This window comes from Poecile atricapillus, chromosome 1, assembly GCF_030490865.1.
Source record: "Poecile atricapillus isolate bPoeAtr1 chromosome 1, bPoeAtr1.hap1, whole genome shotgun sequence".
Lineage (NCBI taxonomy): Eukaryota > Metazoa > Chordata > Aves > Passeriformes > Paridae > Poecile > Poecile atricapillus.
In genome coordinates, this window is record NC_081249.1 from 72,287,001 (window position 1) to 72,305,882 (window position 18,882).

General features: G+C 37.9%; 2 protein-coding genes across 3 annotated transcripts in view; one reads left to right on the forward strand and one right to left on the reverse strand.

Moving 5' to 3' along the window:
- Positions 1-12,792, reverse strand: part of IFT88 (intraflagellar transport 88) — a 42,454-nt gene extending 29,662 nt beyond the window's left edge. Inside the window, exons 1-14 of one of the 2 annotated variants that reach the window (XM_058846718.1) lie at positions 12,530-12,792; positions 11,775-11,868; positions 10,754-10,816; positions 10,571-10,627; positions 9,674-9,727; positions 9,247-9,310; positions 9,101-9,170; positions 8,064-8,154; positions 6,877-6,981; positions 5,627-5,729; positions 4,891-5,005; positions 4,561-4,792; positions 2,978-3,048; positions 2,208-2,294 (exon numbers count right to left, since the gene is read on the reverse strand). In XM_058846718.1, coding sequence (XP_058702701.1) covers positions 2,208-2,294; positions 2,978-3,048; positions 4,561-4,792; positions 4,891-5,005; positions 5,627-5,729; positions 6,877-6,981; positions 8,064-8,154; positions 9,101-9,170; positions 9,247-9,310; positions 9,674-9,727; positions 10,571-10,627; positions 10,754-10,816; positions 11,775-11,864 — 1,202 coding nt within the window. In that variant the 5' untranslated portion in view covers positions 11,865-11,868; positions 12,530-12,792. Of the gene's footprint in view, positions 1-2,207; positions 2,295-2,977; positions 3,049-4,560; positions 4,793-4,890; positions 5,006-5,626; positions 5,730-6,876; positions 6,982-8,063; positions 8,155-9,100; positions 9,171-9,246; positions 9,311-9,673; positions 9,728-10,566; positions 10,628-10,753; positions 10,817-11,774; positions 11,869-12,529 lie in introns of those variants that run through there. The other variant, XM_058846727.1, reaches the window with a different exon arrangement.
- A 5,228-nt stretch (positions 12,793-18,020) lies between these two features.
- CRYL1 (crystallin lambda 1) overlaps positions 18,021-18,882 on the forward strand; it is a 50,195-nt gene continuing 49,333 nt past the window's right edge. Inside the window, exon 1 of the mRNA XM_058846759.1 lies at positions 18,021-18,167. Within this exon, the coding sequence (XP_058702742.1) occupies positions 18,136-18,167 (32 nt within the window). The 5' untranslated portion in view covers positions 18,021-18,135. The remainder of the gene's footprint in view (positions 18,168-18,882) is intronic.

An 18,882-nucleotide genomic window follows, 5' to 3' on the forward strand; every position in this document is an offset into this window, starting at 1 on the left:
TAATGTGTTTTTTCAAATTTCATCTCCTCATGCAATTATTACCAAACCTATAAAAAATATTAGTGAACAAAGACAGAGACTTTGTGTCCCTATGCTACATCATAATAATAATAAAGTCATAATAAGTCTCTTTCTGGTCATCCCTCAGTTATTTGTGGCTTAGGGTCTTCTGCAAAAAGAGTGCAGAACAGAAGGCAGCAAACAGTTCAGATGTTCACTCACAGCCACTGTCTTCCACAGTTTCGTGTGATCTACTTTCAGCTGCCTGATCATTTGAAGTAAGACCTTTATTTATTGTATGCATATCTACTTCTCCCAGACACTTGGAAAATAGGCACAGTAAATGAACAACTTGGGATGCTTCTTTAATCCCTTCCACTATTTTTTTAACTGGTGGAAAGCCACCTTCTCACCTTTTAATAGCTGGCTATTTTGCCAACAGAAGTTAAATTCAACAAACTGCCTGCTGTTATAGTTGGTCTGGCATGTGGACAGTCTTTAGAAAAACACCTTTTATGTTAGAGGACAAGTTGTTATAAAAACTGATAATTTCTTCTTTCATTACAGATGTCTTTGCAACATCAAAAAAGCATTTTTAGCAGTTAGTTTTAGCACCTTTTAACCATAAAATGCAATGAGATCTAACTATCCAACTGTTCTTTATGAAATATGACAGATTAGTCCAAATATTATGTCACATTTTAAGTAAGGAGTTATGAACTCTGAAAAATTTTCTCTAAAGAAAATGAATTTGATTGAAAGCACATTTAATACTCAGAGGACCCATAATAAAAGTTTATAATTAGAAAAACTAAACTCCAGCTGCCAGTGAAACTTCTTCATTGGGGCTTGAATACCTCAGCTTAAAATAACAAAGAGTAAATCTGTCCTGATACACAAAAATAATCTCACAGATCTCAGCAAAAGCTGTTTAATTAGCCAGAACAGATTTGAGAGTATGTTACTCCATGACAAGTATGCTGTGGATAACACTAAGAAAACTGAGTATCTAACAACCTTTTCCAGTTTTTGTGAATAAAAAACAAGACACAGAGCAAACAAATATTACTTGCTCATGCTAACAAATTAGAAAACAACAACCTAATTTTTCACAAGACATAATATTTAAGTCCTGATAATTCAGAATGGCAGAAGTAGGGAAGATTATAATTATTATTAAACCATCAAACACCACCTTGTGGACTCTAGCAGACAATACATGTCTGTGTGTGAGATTTTTTCCTGTTAGTATAAACAGCTTTCCTGATGAATTATAATTATAGGACCTATAAAATTTGAGAATAATCCTAACAAGCCATAAACCCCAGGTAAAGGACAGTCCTTGTTTCCCATCAAACATTATTCATTACCCAAACACTAACATACCTGTTAGTGCAATACAATAATATTGTGCCTGCAATACATAACATTCATTTGTATACATATTATTTTCCAATGCTATTAAAATACAAAAAATATCAAAGTAAGCCCTTATAAAAAAACCTAAAAATATATTTTGGAAAAGTTATGCTATTTATTTTTTATACTGTCATTATAGGAAGGGTGTATAATTGAATTTGCTTTAAAGAGAAGAGTATTCTGCTGTAGAAAATATCACAGGAAGCAAAAGCTAAACTGTACATTGAAAAATAAAATCCAAACAATGAACTGTGTCAACAGCCTATCACTGTGTACCCTTGTATAAAAGTTTTAAGAAATGGTAGATTAAGTTTATATTTATAAACATTAAGTTCATAAATGAAACTCAAACAAGCCTTTCTTAAAATTTAGATTCCAGGGTTTTATATAATGATTCTATGGTGTGATCCCCAAGTCTTCATTATGCTATCTTCAACCTTAAAGACTAGCAATCATTGCCTTCCATATAGCATTTGTCTGTTGAGACTTTTAAAAGCTTTGAAATTTTGAAACTGAATTTTCAAATTCAATTGAACTTTTTGTGTGAATTCAGAATGCCAGAAAATGCATAATTAAGAGTTGACTTTCAATGATGAATTACTTTTTAAGACAGAACATACTCTAATTCTTTGTTTTGTTAGAGGACAAACTGAAAATAGCCTGGTTGCTGTGTTTGAGATTCTCAGAGAACTGTGTTTCCCAGGCTGCTTCCATCTGTGAACTGGTTTCATAACCAGCACAAGAGTTGACATAATTTAGACAAAAAAGAAGTCCCACTTGACCCTTACCAGTCATAGCCTACTGCAAAAGATGTCTCAATTGCCGGTGCAATGAGTTTAGCAGCTGTCATGATGTATTCCTCTGCCAAGGACTTCCTAAAGGAAAAGAAACCCACAAAAACACAATACAAAAATATGAAAGAAATTCTTCACTGTCAGGGCAGTGAGGCACTGCAATAGGCTGCCCAGAGAAGTGGATGCCCCATCCCTGGAAACGTGCAAGGCCAGGCTGAATGGGGGACTCTGAGCAACCTGGTCTAGTGGGAGGTGTCCCTGCTCATGGCAGCGGGGCTGGAACCAGATAATCTCTAAAGTCCCTTCCAACCCAAACCATTCTATACTTGCATACAATTCTATGTCACCATTTCAAAAACATGCATAGAGAAAAAAAAACAAAACCAAAATGTATTCTGGCATCTTCCTGCACTCAAATCTCAGAAATCAATGTAACCAGTTCCCTGTTACCACTATTCCCCTGTATCTTGATTAAGGTCTTAGTCTTCTCTGTTTTCCTTTCACAGCACACTACTTACATTTTTTTAAAAAACTCAAATGCTGCAAGTTTTTAGCAGTGTACCCTGTAACATTTGGGGTAGATACTCTACTTTAGGGCAGTACAAGAAATTGAGTGATCCAACAGGTTCTTCTGAGCATGTTCTTTCCTAAGAATTGGGAGGACACTTTTGTAACAAGAGCTGTGGACAGGTGACAAAAGTGATAATCCTTCCAGGAGCTAAAATTCAAGGCACCACAGTCTTAAGAACAGAGTCCACCATTACCTCTCACGTTCTATTTGACTTAAGCTGTCGTTTTTAATGGCTTCAATCAGTAGATTCATATGTAGATCATCCTGGAGGGGGAAAAAACAACTGTAAATTATACCAGCATACAAACATTTTAATTCTTTTATAGACAATATGACTGCAAACATAAATTGATGCAAAATATATAGTCTATGATGTCACTTACTTTCCACATTAGAAAAGGCTAGCTTCAGTTTAAAGTAGTTTTCTAAACATATACTCTGAAATTTGGCATTACAACTACTTCAATACTGTTTCTCTGCTCGTGTGTGTCGTCACAGCTCACACTAAGGTTGTTACCAGATGTAGTTCATGTCATGTGTATCAGACCAGGAAGGCTGCAGATCACAGCGACAATATTCTCATGCTTAAAAATAAGCATTTGCTGAACTGCTGTGCTATTCAGCAGATGAGGACTTGTGCTATCTCTTCATTACAACAACTTGCATGATCATCTTATAGTTTCTACATCTCTGTCAGCTCTAAAAGAAGCTACACAGGGTATGCTAGGTAGCCACTCCTTCCTCCTTTATTGGGGACAGATCATAGATTTATGGAAAATAAAGACCAGAGGGAAACCAAAATCTTTTCTCTGACCTCTTCATAAAAAAATAGAGAGCTTGGAATGTCTGTTAAAACTATAGCTTGCCTACCCTTAGAAATAACCTCTGCAGTCTCAAGGCTTTCTTCCAATGAATGATCTTACATAGTCTTCAATTAATTCAAAGGCTTAATGATCCTTACTTTTATATAATTTCTTCTATAAGAAATTATATAAAATGTATTAAAATATATACATATATATCAATAAATATATCTGTATGCTTCATACATTAAATTTTATTTCCTTATGCTATGACAGTAGAAAACAACAGCTACTCTTAAGCTGCAGACAGTTTGAAGAATAGTTATATATTTGATCTTTAGGACTGAAAGACTTGCATCACTGAAAGAAAGGAGAACATGAAAGGCTTGATCTTTTTATAAAAGATTTTTCTAAGAGGGACCCTGAGCCTATTAACTATTTTTTCCTCTCTTTAGCATCATGGAAAGTCAAAGGAAGTCCAGTTTCCAAAAAAGTCTAATAAACTAAAATAAGCATCTGCAAATGTCACTATAGTTTCTTCTGTAAAACAGCATTACAATATTACAAGTTTTATTAGCACTCACTCGAGGAAATTTGCATTAACCCACTCATTGTTTAGCTCCCTTTATTTTACCTTATAAATATTTTATTAAAATTTTATATAAATGAAGATGGTGAAGCTGTAAGTGTAAGTAAGCCCAAATGAATTTCAACAAAATCATTATGAAGACAATCTTGTGGTGTGGGTTTTATGTACATCGTATCTTTTGAGGAAGAAAAGATTTAAATGTTCTCTCGTTATTTTACACATCTGAGCAGTACTGCCACACTAAATTCATCCTGGTAAAAAGTTATTTCAGATACTTAAATAAACATCAATTTCCATATTCAATACAGTCCAAGCATTCAGTATCTCTCTTTCTTTCTCCTGATTTACTTTATAAAGACACAGATGATTTTTTTTTCAACTTACATTTAATGAAATGTATTTGTCTTCATAATCCACTTCCAAGGGAACTTCAATGAGGTTTTTGAAGGCTTTCTTCATTTGCTCACCATTTCCAATAGCAAAGTAACATAGAATCAGGTTGAAGCCTGCCTTCAGGTTTGGGGATATGCTCATTATTTCTTCAAATGAAGAAATGGCATCAACGTATTGGCCAGTTTTAATAAATGCAACTCCAATATTTTCCATTATTTTTATCCTAAGTAAGAAATCAGGTTTAGGTTATATTTTTAACTACTAAATCATACTGTATCCAAAACTTGTGCTTCATAACCATGCCTCCTAGAAGAAACTCACCTCATCTGTTTGTGGGAACTAGTAATCTGGTCTAGAGCCATACGGTAGAATTTGATAGCTTTGGAATAGTTCCGTTGTTTTAAATATATATTTCCCATATTTACCTTCAGTATACCTATCAAAAGGAGTCAGTGAGTTACAACATTTTTAAAGTGTTTCATAGTGACAGAGCAGAAGAACTTCTTAATACATTTGTCTTCATTATAGGATAGCAATGTCCCTTTAAAACATCACTGCACAGAACTGCCTTCTGTGAATTTAACTCAAGAGAAGATGAGAGAGAAGATGAAGTAGTCATGAAATCTAGAACTATCATGTCAGATGTATTCTGATTTTGAATTAAGGGGTGAAATGGAGATTATTTACAGTGCTCTCCTGAGAGACAGCTGCAAATAAGCATCTCTGAAAAAAAGGAGTCTCAAAGATATGCAAAATACTAAAAGAACTAAAATTAGTACTAGAGAAGACCCCACAGCATGTGTGGCATGAGAAAATTATGTATTTGTGTTTATGGTTTAGCTTAGCCTGTGAAAAGAAAAGGCTTCATGAGTCAGTATAATTTAATGTGGTTTGGCTCTCTGAGTCAGAGACTCATAGTCAGAGACTACGAATATCTGTCACCCACTCTCAGTGGCAGACATGAGGGCTGAGTTCTCTGAGTATCAGCACCAGGCAGATGCAGTCCTCACTTTGAATGCCTGACTACCAGTTTAAATCCGCTTTGGATACAACCCACCTCCATTGCTGAACATCTTATTCTTCACTATAACTTGGTAAGTAGTCAGTGCTTCAGCATACATTTCATTAGCAACATACTGACTGGCCAGATTGAGGAGAACCTATAAAAAATTGGAATTACAGGTATAAGAAAATATTCTCAACAGTAATAAACTTGAATTCAGAGTAGATAATTTCAAGTAAATTTTACCTTGGAACTATTGTCTTTACCATTTGTAAGCTTTCCATCTTTAATGTTCATTTGTTCTTGCAAATTGATATAGAGGAAACAAGTTTAAAAGCTATTTATTCTAGGTAATTCTCTTATTTTTGTACATAAATCACTAGCATTCAAAGTTATGCTATGTGGGCCTTAGACCTAAGTAAACACAGTGCTATAATGCGAGGTTATTAAAAAATATTCATGCAAGATAATTCTCAGAAATTGTGTGTAATTTATGACTCCCAACATGTGGAAAATGCTCCTAATGCCTCTGGTCACTCAGTTTAGAAGGGGAGGATTTTTCCAAACTGGTGTTTCACAACAGAAGCTCTATTGGTGTCAGGTAGAATAGCTCTGCATTTTTTCCCACAGCTTTACTCTGACCTTCATGGTAAAATAAATTATCAGGTCTGCCTAATTCAATATATTAATTGTTAATAATTGTCTCTACAGCACTACCTGGAGTATGAATTTAAATATCCCTCAAATATTTTTATGCATGTTGTACCTTTTTTCTTAAAAAAAAAAAAAAAAAAAGTTTACTATTTGAAAACCAGAATGTAAATCTAGATACCTACTTTAATTATTATTACTATTTATCTAATTATTAGCTAATTATCTAATTTATCTTATTATTATTTAATTATTCCTATTTCATGTAACAAATTCTCAGCCACTTTATGGTTCAATTTAAAGGCAGCATCTGATCTCTCCTGTTTTGTTTTCTCCTCTCAGTATATTACACTCTGTAAGCTATTTATTTCTGAAATACAGGGTCTGCATCTGCTGTATTTTGATATGTAGGTTTTACATGTGAGTAAATACCTGGAATACATATCTATGGAAATTCTCCTCCACTTGAGGCAGACTACATGGTTTCCCTGGTATTTGACATGCATGGGAATGGCCCCAATGACATGAATGGACCTCCTCTGCACACTGCCAGGAGCATTATAACACAGACACACACTTAAGGAAACACCAACATTTCTGCTAAGGAGGTTTTTTAGCAACATTTCAGTTGCTGAAGATTTCTGAGCACTTACTGTGTAAGTGAGGTCTAAGTTGATACCTTCTGGAGGAGCGATTTGTTCACGTTGTCTTAACAATTCTCTTTCCTGTCTTCCAGCCTCTTTTGCTTTCTCCAGAGCCTTAAACAAAACACTGGAATTTAACAGTGCCTTGAATCCTACTGACTCAAGATGATGAAATCACATTCAAAACAAGTATGAAGAGAATATACTCATGTCTATTTTCTTTGGTTTACAGACTGCACCAAATGCCTGAAAAAAGCACTATAACTCACCAAAAGGATTTAATTAGCAATCAGCAGACATACAGCTAAGTCTGCTTAGCTGTGTAATTATGTACCAAATTATAATTCTTTGCAGATTTATCCTTTGTACAAGTAATGCTTTGGGTCTAGCAAGTGCCATTAGCTGTCCTGCGTGCCTCCACAAGGGTGCAATGATAAAGAAAGTAATGGCTACTACTCAAGGTGACTATCTGGAAGCCAGTGGTGAAAGAAGTTTTTCAAGATATAGTTTGATTCCTAGTCCTTATGATAGAAGGCAAATCCAGCTTTGCTATTAAACAGATAATGAGTTCACAACTTTGATGACTTTTGCAGGAAAATGGATATTCTGCTGGACTTGTCAGAAACAAACATCCTATAGGACCCCTGGAGTCATCTGATACAATCTACATAAGAAACAACCATTTGATATCAAGAGCATTCTTGACCATACATGCAAGAGGCTCAGGAAAAACTAACAAAACAGATTGGTTAATTAATAATTGGTTAAATTGCCACTGCAACTCAGTGGCACAACAATGTTCTAGTATCCTCTATAACAGAACAAATACATTCAAACTGTCTATTGGAAATAGTTCCTTACCCATGGTAACCTTTGATCATACCTAGGAACTGTTGAATGCTAGCTAGCCTGGACCAGAACTCTGCCAGTACAATTAATTTATCAGACCCATCTGAAGAGGTCAATGGACACAGGGGAAAGGGAATTTTTGAAACACTGAAATGTTAAATATATATGCCAGAAATACAGCCCCTACCCCTTTTTTCAGCAAAGCAAGATATCACTAGACTAGAAGAGTCACAATAAATTTAGAATTAAAATAATTTTAATAATTTAAAAAATTTGACTGCAAGTCATTTTGAAACATGTATCTATACGAATTACAGCAGAAATTAAGTGAAATTCAGAAAAACTACCAATTTCAAGTCTCCACAACTATTGGCAACACAGCTCTCTTCAACCAGTTCATTCACTTTTTTTTCCAACTGCCTCATCTTCTCTTCTAAACTAAAATAAAAATAACAACAAAAAGATTAACACTAAAGTTAAAGTAACTACAAACACTAAGTTTTACACATTATATTCTCAGTAAAACAACACAATGACATATCACATGTCACAATTAACTTGTTTTCCATCAAAGAAAGTATTGTGTGAAACAATGCCTAGAGAAGATTGTCCGAAGATATCACATTCACACTCTTAATTTGAGAACAGAGACCTAAGAAAACATAAATTCTCTAACAAGAACATTACAGACAGACAAATTTCATGAACCAAATTTGCTCAGAACTACAAAACAATAGATGAGCTTTCATATCAAACACTAATGAAATTAAATATCACGTTAAAAGCAATTAATTGAACCTTTATTTGCACGCATAACTCTAAAGCACTGCTTGCAAATGCAGGTTATAACAAAAAGTTGTGGTTCTTCTAGACTTTTTCCACTGCTAAATAACCAACATATCAGTGGGATTCCTTATTCCTATATGGCTACATTTAGGGAACAGAACTTTGGTATTGGAAAGCTCAACCATTTTCTGAGCGAACTCCCCAATATTCGCACCAATCTGCAAGTTTCAGCTCAAGTGCTAAGCTCAGAGTGAACAGGGAGAAAGAGCAGGCAACCTCCTCCAAGTTCTTCCCAAAGAGCTGCAAGAATTGTGGTGTTCCTTGCCTGTCACACACACTTGGTCCTGGACAATTCTGTGTAAGTATCACAGCATTTGTGTGGCAACAGCTACAGCCAGCTGAGCTAGCCAGAACCAGAAATCACTGGCATCAAATGCTCCTGACACAAACACAAATATTTGTGGCAATTATTCCACCAAGTTCAGAACTTGGGGCCTCAAGGTTTCTGTAACTGCCAGGATGTTTTTAAACTCTACACATGGTTGGTTTTCTGTTGCTGTTAATGCTTTGAAAGAATGTAATGCAGAACTGAACAAACCTGTCTAAAGTTTTCTTTTCCAGAGGTGAAGCAGGACCTCTTGCTTGGCCGAGAGGATCAAATAAAGAACCTGCAAAATTAACTGAGTACTGAAAACTGTAAAATAATACATCCCTGTGGCAGCTGGAAATTTCCACAAACCATACCTCTCACAGCAGCTTTAGTGTAACCTGCAGCTTGCACTGCTGTCATTGGTCGAGAAACCCCATCCTCAAATAAAGAAGAAGATAAAATAATCTCACTAAAAATTATGTTGTAAACAATACAGACATAATTATATATTTATATATGTAATTTTTATATATTCTATATATGTTATTTTAATGACTAATGTTCATTGCATGTCAGTAAGTGCAAGAAAGTACTACACTGTTATTGCTTCCAAATCTGTGCTAAAATAAAACACACATCACTACCCTCATGCTTTCTGACAGTACTATGTTCAAAAAAGGACAAATTAAAAGTGCAGTAATTTGTATTAATTCAATGAACTTCTAAATACTTGTATCTAACACTTACCAGAAAAATTAATTATTCCAAATGAATATAAAATGCAAATACTGGAACTGTTACCTGTATAGTTCCTGTCATGGGTCGTCCCATAGATGAAGTTAAAGATGCCTTTGACTACAAAAATAAGTAAGTTGTTTGAAATTGTCATTCACAAAGCATAAGAAACCTACATATGCTCTTCTCAACACTAAATTTTAAAAGTTGAGCTAACTCTCACATAAGTTCATAGCAAAATTCCCACTTATGTTACTCATATGCAATATACTGCCAGTGCCTGGCAGACTTAAAGATGTTGAATACTTCAGTTAGCACAAATACACAATAAAGATTTTTTATGTGTTTGGATACTTCCATCAGCTCTTTTAGAAAGAAGTGTTTAGAAAATTATCTGAGGCAGCATACTTTCCATTATTAAATTATTGAAATTGCTACCTTGAAATTGAACAAGAAATTTATACAAAATACTTCAGTAAAATTCTGTGTAGAGCTGATAAAATCTGTCACTGTATTAATCTCTTAAGTTACATTTTCATGCAGATTTATTTTACCAATATATCTAAGAATACCCAAGAACACAACCAACTTTTTCTGACTCAACTAGAGATGTTTCAGTGCTCATATTCTTCAAGACTTGATTCCACTGTAACTGCCAGAAAATTTTCCCAAGCCAAAACAACAACCTATTCAGATTCCCCTGCAAGCGAACCCAATTAATACCTCAGACTCTAATGCCTTATGCAGTACAGAAGATTTGCAGCATGGTTCAGAAGAAAAGAAAAACAACCAGTAACCAGGCCTTGACCAAGTGCAAAGTTGTGAGCTAAAACTAATGAAGAGATGCAGTTCACTGGAATGAAACTCTTAATTAGAAAGAGCTCACTTTGTATGTGGAATTAAACGGTACATTTATATTTTGTAAATGACATTTGCATTAGATACAACAGAACAAAAACCTGCCCCAAATCCAGTAGCTAGAGGTCTTGGACTTGATGTACCAGGAATTTTGGCTGTCACCTGGGTGGAGAAAAAAAGAGAACTAAACAAAAAAAACCCCGCCAATTAGAACATGTATGTGTCAATTATTAGTGTTTCCACATAGTAAGATCTACATTAATGCAAAGTGTTTAAAAAGGTACTTACAGGGGGCCTTCTTCCATGACTTGTTCTTGCTGCCTGTTGAAAAGCTACATCATTTTCTAAATCCTAGAAAAGATAAAAACATTAACCCTTTTAAAACCACAACACCCAAACTCACAATTCTACAACCTTCAGACTACTGAAAGCAGATCAGCAAAAAATCAAAAATTCTTCACAAAATACTTTAAGATAACTGAACAACAGGGTTTACTGACAATAATTTACAATTATATTATTTGTCTATCTTTTTTGGTATTTTAGATTAGGAAATGTAAAAACTCATTATCTTCTAAAAACACAGAGGAAACAGAGCTGAAGTCATAAAACATAATATGAGTTTATTTTTCCATCCAAATGCTTACTACTTATGCTATTTCTGAATTTTGACATTAACAACTGCAATGCAAGATGTTAAAACATCTCATGTCCTGCTGCAACTCCCATGGATTGGTACTGGGATTTCACACAAGATGCCAAGTCTTGCTAGTGGTCTTGGACCAAATGACATCACTGTTGTCCCAACTCCACCACACCAGCAGTTACCCAAAAGTGGTCAGCAGGGCTACTTTAAGATACTCCAGATGCTCTACTCAATTGCAGAGAGACCTGCAGGACTCCATTCTACTCATTCCAGTGAGCTCCTCCAGCATCAGCACAGTAGAAATCAATGACCTACTGACAACTCAGGAGCCTCTTTTGTCAGAAAACTTGCTGCTGCACACAGCCTGGGAAATACCACACTGAACATGTCTACAAATAATTATGATTCTGTATTTCAAAAATTCTAACCATTACAGCATCTTATATCTGTTGAGATCTGCACAAGTGTTTAGTTGGAATAGAAAGCAATCAAAGAACTAACCATTCAAGAAGATCCCTGAGAAACTTCTGATGTTCCTTGCTAATTAAAATAAATTTCATTTCAAAGCAGTTGTAAACTTGTACATTACTCTACCCATAAATTCTTATACTTCCAAGTTAAAATTCTATGTATGGGAAAGGTGAGAAACAGCAAATACTTTACCTCTGTGTCAAACATGGGATTATAATCATTGTATCCAGAATAGAGATCATCTTCTTTATTCTCAGGAGCCAGATGCACATTTTGCATCATTTTTCTGTGTAACATTTAACATGCCAAATGTTATCTCAAAGGTTTTATAAAAATATTTTAAAATGCAAAATATAAAGAGCGGTAGTTTGATTAGTCATAAGAACTAGGACTCACCTATAAACAATATTAAATGGCACCACTTCATGGATTTATATTTTTGTTTATACTTATACCAGTTATGAAAATGGCTTTAAATATATTTTTCATTAAAACTAAATTATAGTAACAAGTAGCTGCATTACTACTTCTAGAACGGTATCTTTCCACTGTCAGCTAGCTCATGTTTAACACAGCTCATATTCTAAAGTTAGTATTTATAGGCCAAACAAAAGTAGTAAGTCTAATGAAAGGTATTTCATCTTGCTTTGAAGCTTTCCTTTCTTTCCCTTATCCCTTGCACCTTCCCTTTCCTCCTGCATTCTAACATCAATATAGCTACAGTTATGAAGTCATTTCAATTAAAACGGATTTTAAAAGCTAGCATTAAAGACGCACGGGTACCAAAGTCTTTCTCCACCAATATTTCCCTAACGCGGTGAGTTCACCCGGTGGCCTCTCCCTCATGGAGAGCCGACACTAAGGTGTCTCACTTTGCCTGGCTACCTGCTGTCATAAAAACCTCAAGAAGACAACGTTTGCTTTCATCGATAACATGAAGTACATGCCCTTCAGTAAGCAAGCCTCAGCCAGGACGAAGCCAGTTCCTCCACAGCGGGAGGATGAGGAGGATGCTCCCCGTCGCTTCCCCGCGGTGCCCCGCGGCCGAGCCGCTCCCGGCGCGGGTTCCTTCAGCGGGGACCCAGCGATGTGCCCCGGGGCGGGGGGGGTGGCTCAGGGCACGGGCGGCACCCTGGACCTCGGCTCGGCTCGGCGCGGCCCAGCCCACTCTGCGCTCGGGGCTGGCGGCGTTGCCCGGGCCACGGCGGCGCTACCGGCATGCACCGCGGGCGGGCGGGGCGAGCTGCGGGCGGGGCCGGGCGCTGCCGCCGTGAGGGGCGGGCTGGGCCCTGGGGCTCGGCGGGAGCGGGGGTACGCGTTCGGGTCGGTGCTGCGGGGCAAACCGAGGGAAACCTCCGTGAAAAAGCCCTAAGTTTCATTTCCAATCCATTCGCAATCCAAAACGTCACCGTTTCTTCCAATGAGCTGCGAAATCTGCTCTCAAAACTGAAAGGCTCAATTAAAAAAACAAAAAAAAAACAACAAAAAAAAAAGTTGTTAAAGCTTCCCATATGCCACAGCCTCTGGAAACTAAATTTTAAAAATCCCTAGTGTCTTATAAAAAGATTATTCTCCTCGCTGTCTTTACTACTTTCTCTTGGTATTTTGGAAACCCTGGGAAGTGTCAGCTGATTTGCACACGGCAAATCATTATACTCTGGAGAAAGTTTCCTATGCCTAAATGGAAAACAGAATATAGAAGGCATCTCTGAACACACCTACAGTATTTTTAAGAGAGGAAAACATTTTATGAGACCAGTTGTAACCCCTACTGCATTATGCCAATAGGATAAGAAAGCTGCAAAGACAATATACAGAACTACCCATTTTATGGTCAGGGTTTGTGCACATTATGCAATGCCAGGGTCTTCTGCTGCTCACCTTTCAGCCTCAAAGTCCTTTCTGAAGAGATAAGTGCAGAGGACATGAGCGAAAGGTCTTTCTACTCTGGCTCCCAACAAGAGAAACAAAGATAACAAAGAATTATTAAGACATTATCACTTCCTGCATTAACCTGTTCACGTTCCATGCATGAACCACTTTCACACACAAACTTGAGACTTGAGACCTTTTGACATGAGAATCTTTATACCTGAATTTTCTGGAGTACAAGTAATTTGCAGAATAACAGGGTGGAAAAGTTTTCAGCTGCATTACTTGCCACAAATCATAACCTTCAGCATAAGATATATATAGAGATTCATAGCCCCTCTTTTTTTGCCTGTGACTCTTCATATATAGTTGAACCTATGGTTTCTAGATTTTTTCTCATTGTCCCCAGATGCATTAATATGCATCTGATTAATTAATATGTATTAACATATACCTGAGCAATAGGTAGATTGTGTGGTAAGAGACATAGCTCTGCTATCCGGCTTGTCCATGTTGGGAACCTGGGCATACTGGTGCACTATTCTGACGTTTCAACCCAAATATCTAGGGCAGTGAAAAGATGGCACTGTGTCAAGGAGGCAATGCATCTTATTTGTTAATGAGGTGGTGCCAAGGCAACCCTGGAACCTGACCATGTACTATTGTCAAACTTCCTTACCCTCCCAAATTGGGTGTGTACACTCAGACTTAAGTGGCCCCTGGCGTGTATGTACTCAGACCATACTGGGAGCATGCCATGGCCCAGGTCCTTAGACCTTGCATTCCAGCTGCTACATTTGACATACTCACAAGAATATAAGTCTCAATGACTTTTTTCATGTTTCTAAAAGATGTGTCAGTCAAAAACATTAGTTTGTTTTTTTTTTTCTGGTGCTATGAAGTATAAATACACCTTAATACATGAAGATTTCACACAAACCCTCAAAATCTCAGGATTCTTTGTGGCAACACAGGGCACAACACTCATGGGTTGTGATCATAAGACATCATCTAACAAGATGATGCTACAGTAAGAAACCCTGTAATGGTGTAAGATGATGTAATTGTCTTTATTGGCTAAATCAAGAGGACAACCTAAAAAGTGAGATTGCCAAAATAAAAAGAAAAAAAAAAAAAAAAGAAAAAAAGTAAATCTAGTATATAGTCCAAGTAGCACTGTATGCTTTAAATTCCTGATCGTTTTAAGTTGGATTAAAGCACGCTATCACTAAATGCCCCACATCATTCCTCTGACTGGCATCAAGTTACATAGTTGTGCAGCTGAAGTAAACTGCTAATCTGATGAGGTTTTCCTTCAGTCACTATTCAAGACATCAAGTACCTGATCCAGTGAATTCAGTGAAAACTTAGCACAGATTAAAGAGACCATGAAGCTATACTCCTAAATAGGAATTTCTTTGCCTTTCAATACATGGTGCATCTGTCTTTTTCCAGTGGTAACTTTGCAGATAAGGACTCAAACAAACTGTTCCAGGACCTTCTAATTTGGGTTCAGGGGTTACTGGCCACAGTCTGCCTGTTATAATTGCTGTTAGTGTGTACCTTTTATAATCGCTGTTAGTGTGTACCTTACCCTTGCTCTGCCAGTTGAACTGTTCATCCGACCAAGCTCTGATTGGTGTTTTTCTGAATTGAAAATGTAACTCTCCCACTCTAATCTTTAAAAAGGTAATTTTCTATTACTGAATTCTGGACTGACCAGGTCTTCGGGATTTCCTGCTGTCACGCAGAAACCATTCAAGTAGCTCGACTGCCAGAAACAATAAAGCTGCATTTAACTGCTCCTCGGGGAACTAATGCATCTAGTCAGCATACAGTTTGAAAACAAAATTAATGGAAAAACCTCATTATGAATGATACATATGTTGCAAATAATGTATATAAAACCATAAAATATATGAATTGGAAGGGATCCACAAGATCATCAAAGTCCAGCTCCTGGGCCTACACAGGACACCCCAAGGATCACACCATGTGTCTTCTGTGTTGTACCATATGTTGTAGTTTGGGTTTAAAATGCATTTGCAACAGGAAAATTATCTTCTTAACAGGCATTTTTTACTACTGAACTATATAATTCTATCTAGTTTTGCTGAATTGTGCTATAGTAGTATCTACTACTATTTACTGTCATATTCTTTCAGATTGCTTCTTTAAGAATCAGCATTTTAACAATATTGGTAGTATTTGCATCAGGCCATCTGCACTTTGAAAGACCACCCAAATTAACGACACAAACTAATAACAATAATTAAAATTATAGTTTTAATTATAACATCATTTCAATACAACCACTAGTTATAACACAGCATACAAACCATTAGTTAGAACTCTAAAGAACAGTAATAAAGTTATTAATTAAAGCGATCTTTTCAAGGCATTATACTTCACAAACCACTAGAAACGTAGTAGCAACAGATCATAGTCCATTACCAAGTAAATGTACTTTCTGGTTGCTCTGGTGAGCAAGTGATGTATTAAACAGATCTAATACTTAACAAATGTGAACTATGCCTCTGTTTTTATTCCACACTGAAAGCTCAGGCCAGAATTCTGTATTTTAAAAGCATACCATTCCTTTATTTTCTCCAAGGAGGAATTCACATCTCTTTCATCTTCCATGTCCCCAAGGCTCAGAGTTAGTGAGAGTTATTTCTCCTTGCTTATTACACGACCCTTTTGTACCATCCTGCTTCTCCCCTGCAGTAAATCCACACCTCTGTGGCCAGTAGCAGATGTCAGCTCTACCCTTGGCACAGCAAAGGAGCACGCTTCATAGAAAATAAAAACACAGAGGGATCAACTGTGCAGCTCCCAACACGAGTCAAATCTGCCTCTATGCCTGTTTGGCTTTGAAGAAAGAATATATATGCTGGTGAGTGCATATTTGCTCCACCTGGGCATCTCCTGCTGCCAGTACAAGCCCTACTTTTCATTGCCTAATGGAGCCCAAGTCCTTTCACCATGTTATTGTTTGGTTATGGTTTTTGATGTTCCTGGGCTTACAGCACCTTCTGTTCTTCCCATGTGAATTGCAGAAGAGGGAGGAGAATCACTGTCCCTAACTTGTGGAGGCTGCAAGAACTGGCCCTAAAACTCTTATGGCATTACACAAAAATTAAACTTGTACTTTGTTTTTTAAATCATATTTTCTTCCCTTGACTTACATTTCTGTTTATTTATCTATATTTTCCTTTCTTCTTCCAAACTTCTCTCTCCTCTTTTGATCTAGTTTGGACTTTATCAGTGTGTCTGATCACTGTGGGTGCTGGGGAATATGGCTGTCATGCCTTGATTTTGATTAAGTAATGCAGAGCTATAGGGCTTTGTCACTAATATATGGATAATAATAACAACAACAACAATAACAACAATAATAATATAGTTCAGATTTCATTGCCATAGACTTGTTTTGTTCACCCCCAGAACTAAAAGGCCCTGTAATTGTTTTTATCACAGCTGTGATTAGCTCTCAAACACTTGCAGTAACATCCCCAATTCTCTGAATCCATTTGTAGATCTGCAATGGCTTTTGTCTCTTAGTCTATTGCTGATGACAAGTAAGGTATAAATACAAGTCTCAGGAGGTCAAAGAGTATTAAAATAACTGATAAGTACTTCTAAATGGAAGTGATGGTAAAGTTGTTCTGAAGACCATTTTTCTCAAGCCCAGGTGACATTACTTTTATGTTCTAGGAACTTACATTTTTTTTCTTTGAAGTAAAAACCTGAGTTCACAAAGTAAGTATATATTGTTTGCTTCAGTTATGGGTATTTGTATTTAGAACATGTGCCAAGTCATGCCATTTTGAATTAGCCTTCAAAGGAGCAAAATTGGTACTTGCTAAAACCTTAAAATGCTGCTTTCTATAGCATCCTACACAAGCTCTGAGCAGCAGAACTGGTACAGCATCCTATACTCTTCTGTCCCACTGCCTTAAATCTTCCCATGGCCCAGTTTGCTGCCATTTTGCTCTGCTAGCTGGCATATCTCAGGTTACATGGGTGGTGTTAAGGTCAGGAAGCCAAAGGGATAATAGTCTGGTTTTCTGCCTGCTATCTGTTGAGCAGTCTTCTTGAAGCCTTTAGGAATATATAATTTTGACTTCTCCATCTCATTGTTGAATGTGATTGGAATTAGCAAAGTGCCAGTGAGCAGGCAGATGAACCAAAATATTATGTTGGTCGTATTTTATTTATTTACTTATTTATTTAGAAAATATTAGAAATGATAAGCTGAACAAAATTTCAAACTATAGCCAAACAAAGGTTCACTGAACTCCATCAGTAACTATCAAACCTTTATTCTGGGATCAAATTAATTGCTTTTCGACTGTTTGAGGTTTTTTGCAGAAAGACAAGAAAACTTAAAAGTATTTCTTGGATATTTTAAGAGTACATTAATACACTCTTTGGTATTAATTAAGCATTTAAATAGTTACGTTTTCTCTTCGTGCTCGGGGAGCGGTGGGGGCGGGACCCGGGGGCTGCGGCCGTGGGAGCAGCCCCGGCCCCGGCCCCGCCCCCGTGGGTGTGGCGGCGGCGGAGCCAATGGGCGGCCGTGACATGGCGGGAGCCGCGGGCGGGGCGGGCCCGCACAGGGCAGAGGTGGCTGATCCCGCTTCCCATCCCGCATCTGCCGGTCGCGGCCCCCGCAGCCATGGAGCCCTCGCAGGTTGCCATCATCGGCAGGTAAAGCCTCTCGTCGCCCGCGGGCGGGGGCAGAGCCCCAGGGAGGAGGTGCCAGCCCGGCGCGGCGCCCGTGGGACGGATGCCCGCGGCGTGCGAAGGGGCTTGGGCGCCGTCTCCCGGCTCGGCCCGGCCTGCGGGGAGGGGGTTTGGGGATTCGGTGTCGGGCACGGCCCTGCCTCAGCTGTCGCCACTGCTGCCGCCGTCGGAGGTGTCAGCGAGCTGCTGGCTCGGGGCAGGCGGTGGGTTTTGTCCAGCTGCGGGGGCGCGCTGCTGCTGGATCTCGGGAAGTGGGGGAGATGCACCTGCTTGGCTCTAGAGTGCCTTTGTTTAAGCCCCTGACAGCTCTGTGCTACTTTAAAACAAACAGCAAACAAACATCTTTACCGAGGTATGTCACCCTTTAGGGCTGAAAGACTGCTGTCCCTTTTCATTGCAATGCATTGCTCTGTATAAGTGCAAGAGGAGTGGAGAAATCCAAGCACAGTTTAATGTCCTGTTCGTCAGCTGTGTCGGGAAACTCCTAAGTTAGTCTTGGACACCCCTGAAGTAGTACTGACTTGCCACAAAAGTCAGCAGTATTTCTGGCTTGTGTGGGAATGCATGGTTTCATCCTCTCATTGAGCTGACCCTAAAGCTCTTTGCTTAAACAAGAGTCTGGAGGGGAAAGAAAATATGTGCCAGATAGTACCAGTCCCCTGTGCACCACTGTACCTTG